At 36.8% G+C, this 24898-nt stretch overlaps 1 protein-coding gene across 3 annotated transcripts in view; it reads left to right on the top strand.

Moving 5' to 3' along the window:
- lgs (BCL9 domain-containing protein legless) overlaps positions 1-24898 on the top strand; it is a 111995-nt gene that overhangs the window by 71291 nt on the left and 15806 nt on the right. For 2 of the 3 annotated variants that reach the window (XM_069838328.1, XM_069838326.1), the window contains exons 6-8: positions 1129-1308; positions 14172-14460; positions 17375-18349. In XM_069838328.1, coding sequence (XP_069694429.1) covers positions 1129-1308; positions 14172-14460; positions 17375-18349 — 1444 coding nt within the window. The remainder of the gene's footprint in view (positions 1-1128; positions 1309-14171; positions 14461-17374; positions 18350-24898) is intronic. The other variant, XM_069838329.1, reaches the window with a different exon arrangement.

The raw sequence follows: 24898 nt of genomic DNA, 5'->3' as shown, positions 1-24898 counted from the left end.
CCGTAACATGCCATGAAGGCACTTGGGGGGCATGGAAGTAGAGCCCCATGCTTTCCATGACCTTGGCACTAGAATGAGGTGGTGTGGTCGGCACCACGCTCTGACCGCCTTTTACCCCCGGGAAAGACCTGGTACTCAATTTTATAGGAGGCTGAGTGAACCTCGGGTCCGTTCTGGAAGTTTGGCAACGAGAAAAAATCCTGTCACCACCTGGGATCGAACCCCGGACTTTCCAGTCCGTAGCCAGCTGCTCTACCAACTGAGCTACCCGGCCGCCAATAATAATAATAATAATAATAATAATAATAATAACAATAATAATAATAACAACAACAATAACAACAAAACAGTCACAGCCAAGGATTGAACACGGAAAATTTTCTTGACAGGCTAATACACTATCATTCAGCTATTGAGGAGATGTGGAATGAATGAGTATAATGTTGAAGTTGGTTGACATATCTTAATATTATCTTTAATATCTATTTTCAATGAAGAAGCATTGACACATTAAATATAGCTTCTTAACATTCTAAATCTTGATGTTCTTGTATATTACATCACAATTAGTATGAATTTTATTATTGTGCTTTATGTGCATGTTGACAACTGTACCGTTTGGCAGTTAAAAAAAAATTAGGCCAGCCGTTTTATGTTTCCGTGGCTGTACACATTTAGTGAAATTATACAAAATGAGTTGAAAGGTAAGTGAAATAGAGGGTACAGTTGGAATGAAATTTCTAAGTTAAGAAACCTGAGAACTCCGAGAAAATGTACGCTCTCCAGTTTTCTTCACCTCAAGTATTTCATTCAGAGACGTGGATTGAACCTGCGTCAATTCACCGTGTAATAAAGTTATTTGCTTCTGTCATTCAAGTGTTGTTTGTTCTCTGTTAGTGCAAAGGTGAGCAATGAGTGATACAAAGCAATAAGAAAACGTATCCACCACCTGAACGAATACTTTTAATATGCTGACAGTTGAGTACCTGTTGTTGTGCTGAGTGTACATATAATAGATTTTGGTGATACAGGAGAGCCCTTTAATTTGGACAGTGCAGTGGCATTGACCGCTGGCATCTTGAATGCACTGTGAGTATATACCCAAGATTGCTATAATTTATCTCACAGAAACACCCTCTGAAGATGAATCAGTTCAATCGACAGAACCCTGCCCAATGGCTTAACAGTCTGGCTCAGATGAAGCAAAAGGCAGGTCCAGGTGTAATGAAGGGCCTCAACCCTGGCGGGGTCCAGGGTGACATGGGAGCAAATCCCAGTTCAGGGGGTGGAATGGGAATTTGGAATCAGGTAAGCAAACGTGCATGGCAGTAGCTCTTTGCCATTACTATTATTGCACGTTTCCCCTTGTTAAATTTTCATTATGTTGGGATTGGTGTAGACTTTGCCAGTTACGAGGATCCCTGAAAACAGAGCATTCAGATCTCCATGACGTCCGTTTTTAAAGAATGTGCATGTAATTGTAAATGCAAATGCAAAAGTGAGGTGTGTGCAAATCTTCAAGTATCTTGAACACATATAATCTTCACCCTTCAGTGAGTGATTGTCCAATCTTCTCTAGAGTTGGAAAACTTTTCCCCCATTCGACCCCTTTCACTGCAGAAACATTGGGCTAGCCTAACTTTAAATTGTTGTACTGTTTGCATTATTAAATATGGAACATCGTCCATTAGAATGTAACTGTTTATGATTATTGAAAGTGAAATCTTTAACTGCATTGTAATTATTTGAGCGACCTCTGGTTTTCTGTACATATTTTGCACTGTTGTCCCATTTCCACCAAGTTTATGGATTAATCTTCATTCGCGAACAATAGTGGATATAAAATGGTCTGTTTCAGCTTATATACATACATTTGGAACATGTATGTAGTTTTTTCAGAGTGAATTGTTCAAAATGGCATTAAGTGTGATAGAATATGGAATCTATAATGGATAATAATTGTTTCTTATGTTTAATATCTTTACTTCGTGAGTTAACACCTTCATTTTCCATTTCTATTTCAAGTAAACATGACTTGTGAACTGTATTACTTAGATACTAACTTATATGATACACAATAATACAGCGCTGGGAAGTTTGCATCAAGCATTCCAGGTTGAGTTTGTACAAAAAGTCTCCAGTAGTGCAGAAGATAATGATGTTGCTATATGATTCCACATTGTTTCACATTTGTTATAAAGTTGAGTTCAGCTGTAATCATACTTTCTTAATATACAGGGTGATTCACGAGGATTTATCGCCACTTACGGAGCTTATTTCTGAAGAAATTTTGAGCAAAAAAGTCATATAAACAAATGTCCTACTCTCAATATTTACAGAGTTACACTAATTTGAAGTTGTTTGTAAAATACCTTCTTCCTTTGGTTTTAAGGTGAAAGAATATTACAAATAGAGAATGAACCATTCAGAAGTATACTTTCTTTAATTGGCAAGTATTCTGAAGCTAAAAATGTGCTGTGATCTCCTTAGTTGTTTCATACAAACATCTTTTTTCAATTTTTAACTAGAAAATTACATTATTCTTATGCACTTATCACAACAGTTATCACACCACTTTCACTGACTTGATTCTATGCAGTTCAATTTTGCATCCTAATGTACAGTCTTAGAGAGTTCACAACACATTTTCAAAAATGTTGCCGTCCGCTTCGATACACTTGGCTGGACGCTTGTGAACCACACTCGTCGCTCTATGTAACTGCGTACGGCTAGCTTTGATTTCTGTAGCGGCATGCATGATGTGCGCAAGTATCTCCTCACGTGTTTGTGACTTCGTTTGGGAGACAAGATCCTTAATCCATCCTATGCATATGCTCACCAATGTCTCCTGGATACTAAAGAAAGACATGATCTTCTGTTCACATCAGTGAGGTTAAGATGGAAATTGATGGTGCAGACGAATAATAAAACTAGAGATTTAATTGAAATTTTCGCAAGAAAGAAAGAGAATGAAAAGTATTTGGGTATTAAAATAGTTAATTACATTTGAAGAGTCCACTGCAAGAATGATAGATGTCACTTTCTTCTCGAAAATGAACCAAGACTGTCAGTGCATAGCTTAAGACATGTAGACTGTACATAGAGAGTTATATGGCATTAACACTGATAGTCATTGTCCAGTAATGATCGGAAAATCACAGTTAAGCTTTGAGCGCTAAGCATTTCAAACTTTCAATTGCTTCTCCTGATAAATGTACTCCAAATGACATCCATCATTCTTGCAGTGGACTCTTCATTTTCAACATGCAACTTTGATTAAAAGTATAATAAATAAAGTACATAAATTAATAATTAAAAAAAAAAACAATTTTTTTTTCTTTTTAGATGAAAGAATCCCCCGGTACACGACATTGAATTAGCGGAATTCTTACCTTCCATATCTTTTATCTTTTTGTAGAACGTTATCGAAATTCTATTTTCTTCAGTTTGAATTAGCTATGAAACGATACTAATTAAGCAGCCCATTCTCAGGCAAGGATGATCACAGTTATAGCATCTCTGGATTTAATACACGATGATCTGAAAAAGCGTTCCAACATCAGTTCTGTTTCAATCCCATAGCATATACCCAACCAGCTCATGCGCATAAGATAACCCATGGTTTGTACATTATTGATACATGAACCGCTTGTTACAACGAACCTCAACATTCGCAACTGAAGGCAACAATCTGACTCATTGTCTCATTAAGCACGAACCCTGTCAATGCAACAGCTGCTGACATGACATTGTCACGTGCTTGCACTGGCTGCTCACTGGCCAAGATCACGCGTTGCTCATAGCAATCTGTTCCAATAACGAACTGTAACTCTGTAAATATTGAGAATAGGACATTTGTTTATATGATATTTTTTGCTCAAAATGTCTTCAGAAATAAGCTCTGTAAGTGGCGGTAAATCCTCGTGAATCACCTTGTATAAAGTAAGATAAAATATTGCAATTCTCAAAATTTGATTCTGACTTTTTAAGACAATGCTAGAATGTTAAGTCTGTCTGCCTGTGCATATGCAGCCTCTCTCTTTCAAACTGTTAGAAAAGTTTTGTATTGAACCAAGTAAATTCAACCAGATAGGGTGCACAGATAATTAATTTATACTCGAAAATAATATGATTATTTAAAGCACAAGGTTATTTTCCATCAAGTGGTATTAATAGTTTTATTCTTGATTTTTCTTGAAAACATTGTGATTGAAATAACCAGTTCTGTCTGTTTCCAAAATATGCTTAATTCAGAAACATTGTTAAAACTTTTAAAGTAATTCAGACTGACTGTCTTTGATGTGTGCAGTGGCTAATGTGCAGCTTAAGTGATGCATGGAGGCCATGTTTATGGATTTCATTACTTCCTAGAACATGACAATATATTATGTGTCATCTGAGGTAGAGATCTGGCAATCATGATCCCACATCATGGGAGAGTCACCGTGCCCACCTAGAATGTATCAGACTTCAGTACCAAAGAAAATGGTTTTTATATACAGCAGCTTCAGTAATTTAAAGCAAAATTAAAATATCTTGGTGTTAAAGAAAATCGCTTCTTGGAATATGTAGATTAGGAAATTAAAGTTTTATTTTAAATTGAATTATGGAGTTTATGTTTCACTGTTTAATTTTATTTTAATACTAGCTGTACCCGTGCGCTCCGCTGCACTTATTAGAAATAAATATAAAGTAATTACATAATTAAAATAGAACATTGGGTCCAGGGAACATTCGTGTTTGATGGAAGAATAAATCGTTTAATATGCTACTTAATTTAAATTGTATTTAAATAATTAAAATGGGTCCATTATCATTTGGTCCAGAGCACAATCATTTGGTGTAAATATAATTCGTTTAACATTTTTCTACATAAGTCTTGAATGCATCTTTTAATAAATCACTCCAAATTAATAGAGTTGATTGTGTAAAAATGTAAGAATTCACGATCTCCTATGCACTACTGCCATAGAATGAATAAATAAGTTTTTCTTCCTACTAAAAAATTTAATATTTTGCACATAGCAGTTACGGAACGACACTATAATCTGAGGTGGCGGCGGAAATGTATTGTATTGTTATATTAAAACTCTTGTATATCCTTAAATATCAGTCCTATCAAAATTTTTCCTGGAATAAAACTTATCGGAAATCATTTTTAAAGAAACTTTTGTTTTGTAACATTTTTCACAAAAATCAATAATAAGCGAGATATTTCGGTTTATTTAATTCAGGCCCCCTTAAACCCTCCTTTTCAAATAAAGTATTTTGAATGCTATATAGCCTAAAATCTAAGTTACAACGAACTTAATTTATATTCCAATTTTCATCGAAATCCGTTCAGCCATTATCGCGTGAAAAGGTAACAAACATTCAGACAGACAGACAGACAGACAGACATACAAACAAAAATTTCAAAAAAGCGATTTCAGTTTCAGGGTGGTTAATTATATATGTTAGTACCAATTATTTTTGGAAACTCGAAAATTACCAGAAAAATTTCGGCTACAGATTTATTATTAGTATAGATTATAAGACGAAAGACGTGTATATTATATATATGGCTGTTTTTAGTATTAATACTGTATTTACTTAAATGAGTGAAATTTGTTTATATTATGACTTTACTGTAGCAAGTAGTAGACATTCTGTATAAATTCTAGGAAAATCTCACCTCTTACTTCCTCAAAATTTGTTTAGCTGCTGCAAATGAAGTTAACAGTCAGGAGCAAATTGTTTTACATGTATATTCTCGAAAGACTGAACGTCATAGCATTGAGGCAGTAATGCAGTGAAATGTACAAGAACAGCACTGAAATGCTTTGTACTGAAGTTTTCTTACAAAGATAGATTTTGTTAATATTCAGTATTTATGAAGTTAAAAACTTCAGGAATTTATTTGCATCACACTTCATAATAGGCTTGTATGGAGGATATAATAAAAATAATGACATTTTGAAATCATCTGCATTTATTTTATTCCCAGTTTTTATCTGACAGTTGCCCATATACTTCTATATAGACTGTATTTTCCTCTTTCCAGAATTTATCATTTCTAAAATAGGTCCCAAATCGAAACTTCTTCAGAGAGAGAGAGAGCATATCTTGTGGAGATTTACATAATTTGTCATATTTCGTATTAAGTCAGTGGTTTTGTAAATATTTTCAAATTTTTCACTTGAATCTGACTGTAATGCACTGCTTCGTCATCCTGTTTTTTGAATGACTGCCGTGTATTAAAGAGCACAAGATTGTGTGTTGCAAATCACTTGAAAAGATTGAGTGAGGAATCCTGTATACGGAAATCTGCTCTGCTCTTTCTATTCTCTTTTGTAATGTTTAGAAGCTTTTATTTTTGGTATTTTATGAAGTATGAAAATAGATTTTATGCTGTAAAAAGTTGATTTCTAGGCTTTCACTTGAATAGTCCCTGTATTGATATCGGGAAAGTAATTTTTGGTATGCAATTCTTTCTCTTAAAAACATTAGGTTTATTTTGTTCATATTTAGAGTCTATGAGTCAATTCATCTTGCAAGAATATACAAGAGATATTAAAGTTCCTGCTTAAGGGGAGAGGATGATATTTTTTTATGAAAAATGAGTAAATTTTCAACAACAAGAATTGTTCTTTAAAATACTTTGTGATATGTGTGGAATGCATAGCATAACATTTTGTGGGTATTTGTGCCCTTATCGGATGTTTGAGTTGCCATTTTTAAACTTCCTGCGTTATGGATTTTTAAATCACTCGCCCACTTTTATTGTTGTTTCCGGTAAATTAAATTTTCAAAAAAAAAAAAAATTTTTGTCTTTAAAATACTCTTTGATATGTGTGGAATGCATTGCATAACATTTTGTGGGTATTTGTTCCCTTATTGGAAGTTGAGACGTCATTTTTAAACTTCCTGCACTATGGATTTTTAAATCACACGCCCACTTTTCTCGGTTTCCAGTAACTTCATTTTTTTTTGCTACATTGCCAGACAAAAATGGATATATTTTCTGAACTATTAAAGATACATGTATGAAATTTAGAACACACATTCTTTAGACTATTAGGAAAAGTTTCTGTGTAACAGAATTTTGTTAATTGATTTCATTTTAAAAATACGCCCGTTTGTTTGCAAGAAAGGAAATCAGAAAATTGTTATTAAATTTTAATTGTTTATTTTACAAATGTAGGGACTAATATCAAAATTATGTTACAGACAGTTTGTAGAACGTGCTTTTGCAAATACATTGCAAAAAAAAGTTTGAATCTATCTTTAAAAAAACGGTTTAGATATATCGGTTTTAGTACAATCCTGCATTGGGTCTATTTTTTTTCATATTTGGGCCCCCAAATAATTTTTTTTTTTTCAAAATATTTATATTTGATTCAGTTCCTACAGCTATGAGCTCTCTACATACAAAAAATTAATATTTTACACCAAATAGGAAAAAAGTTAAAAAAAATACCATCCTCTCCCCTTAAAGAATATCGTTAGATTATTTTTAACTGATTTAGCATAAAATGATGATTTGTTTGGAATTAGTTGTGACGGATTTCTTCCTTTTTTACGTAAGAAATAGCTTTGAAGGAAGGAACTTTTTTTTTAGATGGAAATAGTTGTTTAAATAGAGAACCCTGTTCTGAAGCAGAAATTTGAAACAAACATTTAGTTTAAAAATATATAAAATACATGCAACAGAATAATAAAAAGCTGGCTTTTTTCAGGAATAGAGCAAGAAGTAGTATAACCACTCAGACTCACTACCTTAACTTGTTGGGCGTTCTTTTTACCAACAATTTGATTCAAACTTTTTGGAAGACAGCTGAGAGATGCTACAAAAGTATATGACCAAATCTCTGATATTTATATGAAACCACTTATTTTTAATTAAGTGGCAATTATGATTGACCTAATTTGGGATAGAACATTTTTTCTTAAATATATGACTTTTAAAAGTGTTAAAAATTATTTTAAAAACTTAATATATCGGTACTGTTTCCATGCTGGTTTTGCACCTTCGTCAGCATTTTTTTTTTTTTCTGGTAAAACATTGTCAAGTTGATTGTGGTATTACTACACTCCCAAGTAGTATAGCTTTGGTTTCAGCAGGTGGCATGGTAAAGGTGTTTGGAGAGTGCATGTTTTACTGATAGATTTTTGCTATTTAAAATACTAGTTTTTGAGCAATTTCTTTTGCAGTCATCCTCACGATTACATACTTTATGTTTGGCACAAGTATTTTGCTGTAGCTTCTTGGTCTAAGGACCATGCCTAAGTCTCACTTTATGGAATGCGTGCTGGTTTGAGTCCTCATGGGGAAGGAATTTTCTCATAAAATTTTGGCCAGTGTATGGGATTGGTGCCCACCCAGCTTTATGATGAATTTGGAGAGCTGCAATAGGTATTGAAACCCGATTACAGAAACCAGCTTTAATGGCTGGGGTGGACCTTCATGTTAACCACACGATATCTCCATTATGGCTGAATGATTGGTCACCTCTGCTGAAGCATATGTACATGAGGCCAGCAGCTGGCTGGTCAGCTTTTCCCTTCATTAGCCGTGGATTTAATTACATTTAATATATCAGGTCATGTATAAACAATTATTAGAACACGTGTTGAACTGTATTATATCATGATAAATAAACCATTACCGATCAGGAAGCCATTGCCTGGTAACAGGCTGTAAAGGGAACAAAAATATAAGAAAGAAAATTTTTGTAAAATGGTTTTGATATCGAGTTCACAATTTAAGTCACAGAGGAGGACGACAAAAGGCCAGTATTTAAAACTCTTATTCTGATATCTATTGAATGCAGAGCATGGTAGAGAAAGCTGTTAGAAAAACATTTTTCTTTGTAGTTCTTACTTTTTCGCGCAATAAGAAGAGAATAACACTTGTCAGAGTGTCTTAAATGTTATTTGTAAAGACATTAAGGGCATATGGAAGCAGGAGAGAACCAACTGACCCATAACATGTGTAATTCATTTTATATCATGGATTGCAGTTTCACAGAAAGGACTTTGCCGATGGACCTTCTATTGTCTCTACTAATTTGTTGTCATAAATAAATGTCTTTCTTACTGTGACAAGAATCTTGTACATCTTGATTACACAACTTTTAACACTGTATCACTTCGGAATATGTATGATAAGACTTTCTTGTGTTAAATTCTAACGTACCTTGTTTACATGTTTCGACCTATTTATGGGTCATCCTCAGAACTGGTCGTTGTTGGTCTTGGCACTTTTTGTTTTGTTTCCTGTGAGGGTGTGTTAACACCTCCACATATGCAGAACACATCACAAATGCTAACCACACCCACAGAGACATCAACACAGACATGGAAATACTACACATCCAACCAAAAAGCCAGAAACTAAACACACTAGAACAATATGAAATATACAGACACACAAAAACACACCCCACCGAAATTCTCAACACACAACTCAATTTCAGAACACACACACTCTTTGACTCCACATTATATCACACGAACACACCTCACAGGAAACAAAACAAGAGGCGCCAAGACCAACAACGACCAGTTCTGAGGATGACCCATAAATAGGTCGAAACATGGAAACAAGGTACGTTAGATGTTCGCGTAGGCTTCCGCGGCTGGTGTACATGGTGTGTGGATAAGCTTCAGGGCTTCTACTGCGTTGTCTTGGTGTTATTGGCTGACGTTTCGACCGCTGTGTTGTGGTCATCTTCAGAGCAGTTGTTGGATAAGGAAATAGTCTGCCAGCTCGAATATATATATATATATATAGTAGTCTCGATGGGGGGAGTACTTGCGGTGATAGGTCGTAGGTTCTCCTTCTGGCATCTGATTGGTCCTACGTTGTCCAATCCAGTTGAGGTCTGTATGAAGGGGAGTATTCATATTAAATACTGGCCCTCATAAGGTCCGAAAGAGTGACCTTGATACCGTGCCCGATGTCCGGATAAGGGGGGGGGGCGCCGCGTACATGTGGAGACTCCCCTTCACACAGACTCCAACTGGCTTGGACCACGTAGGACCAAGCAGATGCCAGAAGAAGAACCTACGACCTATACTTAGGAACGAGAAACCAGGTCTCCACATGTACGTGGCGCCCCCCCCCCCCTTCATCCGGACATCGGGCACGGTATCAAGGTCACTCTTTCGGACCTTATGAGGGCCAGTATTTAATATGAATACTCCCCTTCATACAGACCTCAACCGGATTGGACAACGTAGGACCAATCAGATGCCAGAAGGAGAACCTACGACCTATCACCGCAAGTACTCCCCCCATCGAGACTACTATATATATATTCGAGCTGGCAGACTATTTCCTTATCCAAAAACTGCTCTGAAGATGACCACAACACAGCAGTCGAAACGTCAGCCAATAACACCAAGACAACGCGGTAGAAGCCCTGAAGCTTATCCACACACCAAGGTACGTTAGAATTTAACACAAAGTCTTATCATACATATTCCGAAAAAATCTTGTCTTCGCCTGTTAGTAACCAATCACAACTCTCGTTTAAAAAAATTGACAGGTTCCCTCCATATCCACGTGGAGAGAGAGTTGCTTGCCACATCTTTTCCGAATTCCAAGAATCCCGTCAGAATGAGAATATCATTGAATGTGGCTACTGTGATCATGGGAATGGGGGACGGGGTGGGATAGTCAGACGTGTTTGTATAGGAAGTCATAAATGTTAAGTGGGTGTTTAAAGGATCCTCTGAACTGTACACAATGATAATAAATATGCTATATGAATGAGCACTGATATTGAGAAAAGTTAATATTGTGGCATAATAGTTGAAGGGAATGAAATGGTCATACAATATTTTTGTTCATGATAGTCATCAGTAGAGCCCGGATTTATATGTACTAAAGGATAATATTTTTATTCAGTATACTTTATAAACATTGAAGCCATGCCCCTACTCCTTTTAAATGTTATTTGTGACATTCAGTATTTCTCTTTTGTACCATTAACACTCTTTAATCTTCCTAACTGCCACTTAGTAGTCAGCGTGCAGTTTGCAAGATGCATTGTCTAGTCCTTGTGATTAAATTCTCTATTATTATATATATGTTATTTGTACCGAAGTACATATGATATTTCCATGCAGATATTCTGCGTCATCATACGATGAAAGAGTAATGGAACAGAGAAAAATTCTCTCCGGCACCGGGATTTGAACCCAGGTTTTCAGCTCTACATGCTGATGTTTTATCCACTAAGCCACACCGGATACCCATCCTGATGTCAGACAGAATCGTCTCAGTTTAAGTTCCAACTCTTGGGTTCCCTCTAGTGGCCGCCCTCTACACTACGTCATAGATGTCTATGAACGTAGGACTGAAGTCCACACATGTGCTGAGGTGCACTCGTTATGAGTGACTAGTTGGCCGGGATCTGACGGAATAAGCGCCGTCTTAAATCACGAAGTGATTTACGCATATCGTATATTATATGTTATTTGTACCGAAGTACATATGATATTTCCATGCAGATATTCTGCATCATCATACGACGTGATTTAAGATGGCGCTTATTCCATTGGATCCCGGCCAACTAGTCACTCATAACGAGTGCACCTCAGCACATGTGTGGACTTCAGTCCTACATTCATAGACATCTATGACGTAGTGCAGAGGGCGGCCACTAGAGGGAACCCAAGAGTTGGAACTTAAACTGAGACAATTCTGTCCGACATGGGATGGATATCCGGTGTGGCTTAGTGGATAAAGCATCAGCATGTAGAGCTGAAAACCCGGGTTCAAATCCCGGTGCCGGAGAGAATTTTTCTCTGTTCCATTACTCTTTCATCTCTATTACTAGATTTTAGAGTTTTGTGAACCAGGTTTAAAGTCTCTCCTAACCAATACCACATTCATTCAACTATACTTTCTGTTGATCTTAACTTTTAGTACCCATTTAAATCCGGGCTCTAGTCATCAATTATCGTTGATTCAGTGAATTAAGTTCCTTTGTCTTTTCTGTTTGAACCTAGGACATGAGGTTATTCGGAAAATGCGAAGTGACAAAAGCATATTTGTATATTATACAAAAGATTTCGAGAAAAATTCTGGAACAGTCAAATAAAGAAAAGTATTATTTCTTGTCTGACAAATCGCACATAACTTGTGCAAGTCAGCACTTACGCCACTGACACATATCTTTTAATTTCTTAATTGTTATTACAGTAGAACTTGGTTATAGCGACTCGTTTTGTGCGACACCTCGCCTATAACGTCAAATATTCTGTGGTCCCAACTAATTCCCCATAAGACATATGCTTTCCTACCTTGCTTAATATGACAAACGTATATGCGTCTACCTCGCATATAACGTCATTTTCAACCTCAGTTTGGAATACAATTTTCTAAGAACCAAAGTATTTTAAGAAATATTTTGCTGAAATCTGGCAAATCCTTTACTGTTCCCTTCTATCATAGACCTCTGGAATGCAGGCAGATTCCCCACCCCATTGTAACCTGCCCGAATTCATGCGGTATTAATGGTATCTGCATGCGGTCAGTTTCGACAGGAAGTTTTCACTAAGTGCACCCATTTTAATGCAGTATGACCACTAAAAGAAGTGAGTGGCACTTTAGAAGCCATTAGAATTGTGAACATTTCTATGAAGCTAGGAGAAGGAGCAGTGAAATTGCAACTGAAATAATGACCATAGAATTTAATTTAGAAAGTGTATATTGGGCAAGTAGGAGACAACAGAGTAAAATGACTGATTACTTCACTCCTCAGTAAATAAGTTTGTGAGTAATGAACAAACTGTTTTAATACAGAATACTGTATTTATAATTGTACATGTATTTTATTGTGTTCATGGTATGCTTAAAAGTGAATACATAAATCCAAAATAAGCCTAATTATGTTTATTATTTTTCATTTTCCACCTCACTAGACTGATAATATGAATCTTGGTTACTACGACACTCGTTTATAACAACATAATTTTCAAGGTCCCTTGGATGTCGTTATAACCAAGTTCTACTGTATTTATTTCATAATGTGAAGCAATTAAATTAGAACTAAGTTATCACTTACAATCTTACTGGTACATGACCACATGGACTCATTTACTTTATGAGCACTCTTTTATTTCCTTTATCTATTTTCTCTAAGATTTTTATTTGTGTAACTCTGGCATGTCCAGCGTGGACAATTCTAGCTTCTAACTGAGGTGCAACAGTGACGTAAAGTACTGGGTGTTCAGTTCAAAGTGTGTCATGGCTCACTGTATGCCGTCATGTGGCTAGCCGATGAGCCTAGAGAATTCAATCTTCCTGCACTTCCGCAAAGGTGTATTACCTAGGAGGCAGAGAAGTTGCCTGGCAAGTACGGCGTTCATTCTGAAGAGTACGTACCGATGCGTATGATAACGCCGGTAGTGGCAGGAATGTGAACTGTTTGGAAATACGTACTGTCGGGATATGGGGAGAGGGTTAAGACGATTACTTACGTATTTGTTGACATTAACTTCGACGGTCAACACGGACACGGAGCATTTGATTTGTGTTGTGGAATGTTACCGTACGCAACCGATGATAACAAATACCCTGCGTACGACTTGCCGGCGCAAAACGCAGTTCGAAAGAGGTTATGGTAGCACACAGACTGTACAGACCGCCATCTGTTGCTACGACATTCAAGTTATACCGTACACGTTCTCAAGTTCAGAGTGAAGAACGCCTTGAATAATAGGCAACTTCTCTGACATATAAGCTGAAACTCGCTTCAATCGGTGACTCAACAACAGTGACGTCATGACACACTTTGAAATGAACACCCAGTATATTTTAAGCATGTGCCTGCATGCGATTCTGAGATCGTGTGTCACTGTTGCACCTCGTTTAAAGGCTAGAAATGCCTGCGCTGAACATGCCTGATTTAATCTATAAGTTAAGCATGCTGTGCTTCAAATGCTGACAGTATATTTCTTGCATTTTGGTAACATTTTCTTCTCAACACTAAGGGACTTACAGCTCTGTAATAAGACAATTCAGGAATGTTCCATTTCCATTTCAGTGCTTGCTAATTTAATTTTTGATATGCATTTCGTTTGTTAGGGACTAATTTCATTGGCGTATTTCTTTAAGGTAGGGGAGTGGGTTTCGCACTTCACTCATGTAAATGTGTGAATGCATTTTTCATGTGAAGAACAACAACATGATAAACAACATGAATGCTGTGGGCAGTGCGGCAAACTCGATGATGCAGCCATGTTCCAACGCGGTGCTCACCGGCTGTCCTGTCTCCACTTCCAGCGGACCCATGAAGACACCTGGAATAGACAGCCCCTGCATGATGCCTGGTTCCCCCACTGCGAACCCCATGATGGGGCACCACAGTCCCAGCAATCCTGCTCTGATGCCAGGTGCCACACCTGACATGGCAGGGAGTCCCATCATAAACCCCAACAGCAGCGTGTCTCAACCCACCCTTACAGGTAAAAGAATTATTTATCCTCCTTTTAAGACTTTCTATTGAAGATTCATGTGATGGAATTTACCAATTGTGAGTCCGTTATTTGAATTGCCTTCCAGGCTATTAAATGAATTTGGTTTCTTTGACTTGATTTTGACACTTTATTGAATGAGGAAACAGAACGGCAAAATAGAGTCGAACCCTGCTTTTACATTCCCGCAACGAACGTTTTCTCGTCATTTACAACATTTTTTCCTTGGTCTCTTTAATTTTCCCATTATTTATATTTTTCCCTTGTAGTTACTCTTGTAATTACAAACTTCCTGCAATTTATATTGTTTCCAGCAACTGGAGGAAAAAATGGTGTACATGTGAAAATTTGAATTTAAAATTACGACTACAAACGTAAATTTTGCACAGTCATTTTATGCATATTCAAGTACAGTGCGTTTACTTCCCCCTGCTTCCGGCCAGCAAGCGCGGAGCATTAAGGTACGGTCACACGTCGCTACTTTTGCAGCGCTACTTTTATACTGCAGCTGCAAAAGTTGCGTGTCGTGTTCACACATAAGCCAAAAGTAGCGTGCTGCACGCTACTTTTCGTGCTGCGCAACCCGAGTGCTGCAAAAGTTGCAACTGAAGGTTGCGAGTCTGTTCACACGCAAGGCCCTACTTTTGCAGCCGCAGTCATGCTGCAGGTTCCCATCTCCGTGTTGACTTCTCAATATACATTTTGTGGTTATGTTCACATTATTAAGAAACTCATGCGAAAGCTTCCTTATCTAATATTTGCTTTTCTGTCGTATCTAGTATTCAGAAATTGACATTATTTTTACTATAAAGCTTTTAAAAACGCCTGTATACTTAAATGATAACCAACAGTATATTCACGTAATCAATGTTGGCAACCCTCCTGTTTGGAACTACGCTACGGAAAATTTAAAAAATGAATTATATCGTCAGCAATTATGCTCAGACTGTGTTGTGTATTTAATAACTGTTACAAATAATTCATTTTCATCACATTTAACATTAAAATATATCCAAACAATAAAAGTATCATTGGCACATTTGGGTGGTAACACTGGTTGCAACCGCAGCAAAAGTTTCAACAAAACCAATATCAAAAATGCTGCGGCTGCAACCCTGAGAAACCTGTTCACACGTTGCTACTTTTAAGTTGCACGCAGCATGGAAAAGTAGCGGGCAGCAGGTTCGGCAGCCGCTACTTTTCGGGTTGCACTGTTGTTCACACGCCGCAGTACAGGAGTTGCACAGTTTTTTGTACTGCAGTGCTGCAAAAGTAGCGATGTGTGATCGTACCTTTAGTTAGCGACGTGTATCAATCCTCAAGCTTATCCTACTCATTTATTGCTATCACTTGAGTACTAACCTTGTTACAAAAGATGCTGAAAGTGGTATCCATCTGCATTGATGCATTCTTGACATCTTCTGATAAAATTTCCATTCACACGCTGAAGTTCATTAAAAATCCTCGTGAACGTTATATCGTTTTCCAGCTCGTCTATAGTGTGAGGATTATTCAGAGACAGCGTAAACTGGCTGCTCACAGAAACCACCACGCGTGGCCTTGAGGCGTTTTTTTTTTAAGCGCTTCAGTAAAGCAAACTGATAGTTGAAACAGAACACAATTAGGTCAGTTGCCCGGCCGCAGGGGGAAGCGAATGCACTGTATAAAAATTGTGTGACCACGTGTTTTTCTCATGAAAGATAATGTGATCACTGATGAGGAATAAACTGTGGAGGGTATTCTCGACACCATTCACCAGGAAAACAGTGTGCTAGTGATGGTGATGTTGATGAAGGTGATGGTAGTGATGAAGGTGATGGTGATGATGATGATGATGATGATGATGATGATGATGATGATGATGATGATGATGATGATGATGATGATGATGACGACGACGACAATGTTGGTTTTCCCATAAGAGCAGCTGTAAAGACTTGTGAGGAGGTATCTTTCTGCTACTGGAGGAGATGATTAAATTGTTGATAAACTATCCGAACTAGAGACGCAAATGGAAAACCTGAGACATGAGAGATGTAAACCGTAAAAAATATCAGATTTCTGTTGTAAAATTAACGAGTGTTGTGTTTCATTTTGAAATATGTGTGTAGGCTGTATACTTTGAGTTTTTAAAGTGATTAAAATTATGTGTCTATGATAATTTAACCTTTCTAAATCAAATATTTAATAACTGTAATAGCTAAATATAATCATGTATGTTATAAAAGCTTCAAGGATTGATTGATTACAAATCATTATATATATTGAACATTAGCTCCTTAATGTTTTTGTTAGCATAAGTAATTTCCCATAATTTACACCAGGCATGTCAAGTGCGGGCATTTCTAGCCTTTTAACAAAGTGTAACAGTGACATAGAATCTCTTTTCATCATATGCCTGCATGTGATTCTGTAAGCGGAAGGTATCTGGACTCCTTTTCAGGGAGTACAACATGCCCACACTTCACATCCCTGATTTACACTTTCCCTTATTTTATACCATTTTCCAGAGTCCCTTCTAAAGTGTAAAAGAGGGGTTCGGCTATTGTTTTTGTATATTATTGATATGCACGTTAAACGTATATTAAAATAAAACAATTTTGGTGAGGAGTTTAATTAGTTTATATGTGGCAAACATTCGAAAATAGAAAGTTCTATACTTTAGAAAACATGTGGTGTAAACCTCATTTTTGAATATTCTTCTGCTTTACAAACCGAGAAGAAGAAAAGAATTGCTGTAAGTAAAATACAGGAATTGATTTGTTGATACTTAACCCTTGATTATATTATATAGGATTTCTACGGCATTGTATCCTATGGTTAAACTCATTTTAAGTTTTTGGAGGAAGAAAATGTGATCTTCTCTGTTTTCATCAGTATAAATTTTGTAACACATTTATTTCAGGAGTGAAAGTTCCTGATGAAAATTTGACACCTCAACAGAGACAGCACCGTGAAGAACAGCTGGCAACATTGCGTAAGATGCAGCAAATGCTTTTTCCAGAGCACCAGTCCCCCCTACCAGAGGGAGGAAATGTGAACCAACAATCGGAAGGAATGCTGATGCAGCACAGCATGGGGCCAATGATGGCAATGGGACCAGGAACAGGTCCAGCGGGGATGAATAATAATGGTGGTGTAGGAGTGATATCGCAGAAAGGAATCATGATGGGTGGTTTAGGTGGTCCCGGCCAGATCACACCAACATCAGTGGCAGCACAGATAGAGTGGCAGAAGCTTCAGCATCAGTTCTACGAGGAGAGAAAGAAGAAAGGACCATCTGGTTTGGTGATGGGGGGTTCAGGTTCTGGGATCGGGAGTCCACAGATGGGCCCCAGTGGACCGGGATCATGTGGCCCCAGAGCTCCAAGTGCAGGAGGTCCAGGAACTGTAACAGGGCCGGGGCCAGGTTCGGTACCGGGTTCAGGGGGCTCTGGTCCAAGAGCACAAGGACCCCCTCCTCCGTATCATCAGACAACTAGATCCGCAAGTGTTCCCAATGCCATGCCTAGCCCAAATCCCAGCTCTCCCAATAATCCAACTTCCAATCTATCGCTTCCATCCCCACGAGCTGCATCTGGCCTAAACTCACCAGCAGATTCAAACCGACAACAATTCCCCATTGGAAGTAATGGCAACGGAAATGGGGGAAGTTCGACACGCTTAGTGGGATCGGGACCCAGCCCCACTGGGACGCACAACACTTCTCTTGAGTCACCCACTGCAAGCCGCCCACTGAATCTCAGTAATCCAAGCACGCCAGTGTCCACCCATCTTTCACCAAGTGCAGCGAGGAAAGAGTCAAGTTCCGAGTTCCCGTCACTGACCCCAGGTCCCAGCAGTCAGCCTAGCACAACTTCCGCAAGCCAGCAGCCTGGAGGTGAGTGCATGTGCGCTTTTAAGTAGTCAGAATAGCATAATAGTACATTATGCAACGAGCCTATAATGAAGGTAATTAAGAAGTGAGCATGGATATTTATGAAACAAGCGCAAGCGAGTTTCATAATTTTCATACGAGCTTCTTAATTACCATTATAGGCGAGTTTCATACGACTTTTTATGCTCGACCATATTTCTAACTTGATATTATTAATTTTAATTGTATCTGACCTTCAGCAATGTTCCGTATGTTGTGAGATGTGCGCAGACGCGAAAGTATTGATTTTTTCTGAGGAACAGATGTCCACATTGACCTTGCTAGGCCATAAGAACCTACAGAGATAACATTGAAATTAAATTAGACATTGAAAAACGAGATGACAAATTGAATTTATTTGAATATTATTTACAATTAACGCTAATTATTATAGTAACAGAACATAACCTTCTGCGACAGTATTGGATTTCCAGCCTCCGTGACTTTTCGCTGATTCTCTTTCGATTGCATATCCGAGAATAATCGATACTTGCGGTTTTATAACGGTAGAAAGCTGACCTGTCATTGGCTGAACAGTTGTAACCTGAGTCATCATTGGCTGAAAGACCTGACCTTTAATGAGTAGGTGTACTTTAATGACATGCATTAAAGGTCTGCTACCAGGTGTATAATTACTACGTTTCGGCATGGTCGAGCATAAAATAATTATTGACTCTGATTTTATGTAGTTATAAATTATATCAGTTAATAGTACATTATGCAACGAGCCTATAATGGTAGTAATTAAGACGCAAGTATGTTTGTTTATGAAACGAGAGCAAGCGAGTTTCATAATTTTCATACGAGCGTCTTAATTACCATTATAGGCAAGTTTCATATGACTTTTTATGCTCGACCATATTTCTAACTTGAAATTATTCATAAGTTTTCATGTTATGATTATGTAAGTGACGAACGGAACTGACCTGAATTGCGAGATGTGCGCAGACGCGAAAGTATTGATTTTTTCCGAGGCACGAATATCATTGACCTTGATATAACCTAGAGAACATTAGGCTTGATATAACCTGGAAATTGATTTAGAATTGAAAAACGAGATGACAAATTGAATTTATTTGAATATTATTTACAATTGACGCTAATTATTATAGTAACAGAACATAACCTTCTGCGACAGTATTGGATTTCCAGCCTCCGTGACATTTCCCTAGTTGTCTTTCGATTGCATATCCGAGAATAATCGAAAACCTGAACTTTAATGAATAGGTGTACTTTAATGACATGCATTAAAGGACTGCCAGGTGTATAATTACTACATTTCGGCATGGTCGAGCATAAATTAATTATTTGTTCTCAAAATATTGAATCGTGAATATTAACTGTTCTATGATAACTGCCCTTGAATTGAAATCCTTTGCTGACAGTATTTTTAAAGTATGAAAAGATGTACACAAATTAGTGACAAAAATTGCTGTAAATTTAGTAAAGCGAGAGTGGCATAACAACTGCCTTTGTACCATATTTATTCGAATATAATACACCATTGATACGGATGTGATTCGGTGATGCTTATTTTATCTTGATTTCGGTGAGTATATCGTGGAAATTTGAAGGTTTGAATTAATACTTCGCGAAAATATACAAAGGATACAAAAGTAATTTTACATACAGCATTAATTATTACACATTTCTTGTTACTTTCAATATTATGAACATTAAATTACACGAATAAAAATTTTTCTTGAAAAGTAAACTATATCCAATCATTGCTTAATTTCAGTTTACACATACTTTTAAAAAAATATTGAAAAGTACTCTGACTAATCCATAAACTGGGGCGAGTTGAATCTGATTACAAGTAGTAAAGCATGCATCAGTTTACAGCACTTAACTATCCTGCTCTTGAATGTAAATTCATTCATTCATGGTGTTCTGCCCAAGGGCAGGTCTTTCACTGCAAACCCAGCATTCTCCAGTCTTGAATGTAAAGGCTCAGAATAATTTCAACATTTGAACATGACAAACAAACCCATCGATCAGATAAAACATCTTTGTATGTAGAAAATCCTCTCTCGTTATCAATGTTTGAGACAGAAAATCACAGCACATGAAGAAATGTTGAAGCAAAACCGTTGTGATACTCGTTTGATTCAAAGAGCTTGTAAATTGGAACTACAGGGTATGCATGCTCTTCAGTCTCTGAAAAGACGTTGTAGAATCGTTGTTTACTGTTGACACAAAGCTTCAGAAGGCAGCCAAATAATTTTTTTATTAATTGAAAGGATTATGTTTGCTTTCGCCAGTATTTCGTGCAAGAAAAACATGTTTTCAAGTACAAATTTCGTGACTGTGAGGCTATTTCGTTGAAATCATTACTTTTCGTGACATTTTACAAGTTAAATGTCATTCATTTTATAGATTTCTGTTTTTTGGGAATAAAATTAAGTTTTCAAACATTTAGTGTATTTTGTTAATACCAAAAATTCGCACCCTGGCACACTCCAATTTCTTTATCCCAAAATCGAGAAAAAAAGTTACTGGTAATTGTGCCTATGCTAAAAACCATTCAAGATTAAAATTATATTATCAAGGCAGGTTATAAAAGCACCCTTACCTCTTGCTATACATCACATTATCCTCATTTACAGTATCAGAACTGGAACTTGCTGTTAACAGGCCTGGGTTGATGTCAGAACATTTATTGACAATGACTGATGTTACTCTTTCATTAGTAATCGTGGTAAATCCTTTCAATGCATATAGAGTGTTAGTTGGGAGGCTGGAGGGAAAAAGACCTTTAGGGAGGCCGAGACATAGATGGGAAGATAATATTAAAATGGATTTGAGGGAGGTGGGATATGATGATAGAGAATGGATTAATCTTGCTCAGGATAGGGAGCAATGGCGGGCTTATGTGAGGGGGCAGTGAACCTCCGGGTTCCTTAAAAGCCAGTAAGTAAGGTAAATCCTTTCAGTTTACTTGAAGATGCACAATTGTTAAAAGTTGTGTACATAAAATCTCAAAATAAAAGAAAAAATTATCATTAATTCTTCACCATAATTAACCATTCTGCTACCAAGGTTTCTTTAAAACTTACTACTATCAAGGGGGTTAATAAAATTACCCCCGTAAAATTCATATACCAGTCTTTATTAAGCATTTGGGATATTTAAAATGAATAATTTACGTATTATTGAGTGTGTAACTACAGAAAATGTAAAGTAATGTTCCTATTTTTAGAAATACAGTGTAATTCAAAATTCCCGATTCATTTTGTTGAAAGTATTTTCCAAAATTAATGAATTTTATGTATGAGAGGGAGATCAAAAACCCACTAAGTCCAATTTTTGATAAAATTGAGTTATGGGCTGGATTATGATTTTTAGTTTGTCCCACATGTGTGGAAGGCAAGAATACACTAATATCGACATTCATCTGCATTCTGGGGGCTGTTTTAAAACACGTGGAAGTCAGAACTCCACTTACTCCATGGAATAAGAGAGTTTTTGTATTCCAAGCTTAATTTCCCGGTAGGTGGCAACACTATCACTCAACCAGCCGAGTAAAGTGATACAATACGGTATTCAGAATGTCACAAAAATCTATGAAATCCATGTAAGTAAGACTATTAAAGGCACAATATCAAGTCGATTAACTTCCAGAAACCCAATACAGATGCATCATTCCCCAGTCAACTAAAGTACAATTCAGCATTGCCATTGAAAGAAGAAAGCAAAAGGACTTGCAAAATTTAATGCAGTTTATTTCGGAGGAAAGTAGGATGAATTACCAAACTCTGTTTGTGGACAGTAATAATCTAGAATCTAGATGCACAGGAATAACATGAGAGTGAGAGAAAAAACAGAATCTGTAACATGAATGAGACTGTGTTAACATTTTAATATTGTTTGTGGCTTTATTTGTGTATTTTGATGTGCTTTATGGTAATTTGTGATTTTCTGTCTGATATATTTAAAATTTAAAAAAAAAAAAAATGTAGTAATGTTAATCTTAATAATAAACTTCCATTTTCTCGTATATTCCAATGTTTCGTAAGGGAACTATGATATAGGCTACTTATCTTTTTTTCTTCACATGGCTCATATTTGTTCACTTTTCTTAATTCATACACTGTGGAAGTCAGAAAACCACTAACTCCAGCAGTGTTTATTTCAAATTGTAGTGTAAGATAATGTAAAAATTTAGGTTTTGAAGTATTTAATTAATAAAGAATGTAATTTTACACAATATTAATAGATAAATGTATAATATTTAAAGTTAGTAAGAGAAATAATAAGTTTTTTCTCTCTCCTGTAAAATTTGGTTTATTGGGGTTAGGGAGATTTTTGATTTCCCTGTCCCATATGTTATTGATGACACTACGAAATAACGTATATAGTAAAGTTAAACTTCCCATCCTTCCATTTCAAAGCAAACTCCTCAATGCTATACAGTTTTGACATAGTGAATAACAGCTACAAGGTATGAATGTCAGTATGTAACATAAACTGGAAATCATTTCAGTTTATTTTTTTAATTTAAATATTGGATTACCACCTATAGAACCAAGAACATCTCCAAAAAAAAAAAATGGAAATCATTTCAGTTCATCGTTGAAGTTCATATTCGAACACTATGTATACAACCATGAACATTCCAAAAAAAGACTTGCTAAAAATTTCTAACAAAATAATCACTTTTAGAGTAACCATAAGATGCAAAAGTAAAAGTAAATGAAAAAGTTGAAAACCAGGAATCATGCTAATATAAACAGCAATATAAATAACGCTAAATCAAGTGATTTGGAATCAGACCAGTTCAAAAAGAAAGAAAAGTAAGCTACAAATTGAATTTCATATCCTGGAATTTTCATGACACAGACAACAAGGGGAGTAACAAAATCACCCCACATCAATAATGCGACTTACTTCTTAAAGTGGAATAATTATTTGTGTTATTCTTATTTTAAAATGTTTTTTACTTGGTTATTTAACAATGCTGTATCAACTACGAGGTTATTTAGCGTCGATGGGATTGGTGATAGCGAGATTATATTTGGCGAGATGAGGTCGAGGATTGGCCATATATTACCTGACATTTGCCTTATGGTTGGGATTGGTGATAGCGAGATATTTGGCGAGATGAGGCCGAGGATTCACCATAGTTTACCTGGCATTTGCCTTATGGTTGGAGAAAACCTCGGAAAAAAACCAACCAGGTAATCAGCCCAAGCGGGAATCGAACCTGCACCCAAATGCAGGCAGGCAAGTGCCTTAAGCGACTGAGCTACGCTGGTGGCTTTTAAAATGTTAGTAGACATATAATGTACAAATACAAGGAGTATACAAAATGGAAAGAAAAGAAAAAAAGAAATAAAAAGGAGAAAAAATAAAATAATATTGAAGATTCATCAGTTGGACCATCCTATTAGCCTCTTTGGTAACAGAAGTGTTAAAAATAATGTTCCTATTAATAATGATTGTTGTCAAAATGGACTTGAAATTACGAATGAAAAGTCCGCAAAAGACAAGAAAACACGAACCTGTGATGGTCGTTTCTGTCAGTGTTTTCACACCACATCTAGTAGCATAAATAGAGCGTTAATTTTTAATTTGTTCAAGTCTGAGTGTTGTTGTTGTTTAATCAACTGTCTGAAGACATCTGAACCTCACAAGTGATACCAACAAGGCACCACTTATAAGGCAACTAGGCCAGGAAACAATGGGGTAGGGTGGCCAGTTTCTTTCCCTCTCCATTGCATACCTCGCCGATTATTTACACATTACACTAATCAGACTTCAGATGCATACAAACAATTGTTCTTCCTCTGACACATAGCATCAAATGAGATGTACTACCTGATAATAGGTGTACATATCAGCCAGAATCTCAATCAGAGGCAAGCCTGAGTGTATGTGTGCTAATATAATATGTAATCGAATATGGTATGAATCCCAATTTTCAAGACGACATTTTGCAAAAAAAAAAAAAAAAGAATTGGGGGGGGGGGTTCTATTATAATCGAGTAAAAATGGTACAGTATTGCCTGTTTATATATTGTAGTAGAGATACCTTACTTTGACTGTAGTGCATCATATATCTCTCCAGCCGTGCCTTTCACAGTTTTCACAAAATGTATTTGAAATATCATCACTTCATCACATAATAAATGCATGACTAATACGAGGATGTCCATAAAGTAACTTTCCCACTCGTCCCACAGCTAGCAAACCATATGTTGCGCTAAGCGACTGCGTGTACGTGATAGAGTAATGTCCTGGCATGGCGCATATGCTAGCAGAACTTCCCGAGTGCTCTCAGTAGTTTCGTTGCATTGGTTGAAGATGGACGTTTCTATTCCAGCTCCTGCCGTGTGAAGTGAGGTCAGTGATAAAATTTTTGAATGCACAGGTCATAGCGCCGATTGAAATTGATTGTCAGCTGTGCCAGGTCTATGGGCCTAACATCATAAGCAAGCAGATGGTGCGTTGCTCCACAAGGCCGTCTGTGATGATGGTTGGCCTCCCACTGCACTCCTCGTCATGCACATT

Source organism: Periplaneta americana, chromosome 10 (genome assembly GCF_040183065.1).
Source record: "Periplaneta americana isolate PAMFEO1 chromosome 10, P.americana_PAMFEO1_priV1, whole genome shotgun sequence".
Classification (NCBI taxonomy): Eukaryota; Metazoa; Arthropoda; class Insecta; order Blattodea; family Blattidae; genus Periplaneta; species Periplaneta americana.
This window is presented reverse-complemented; position numbering and strand designations above follow the sequence as displayed.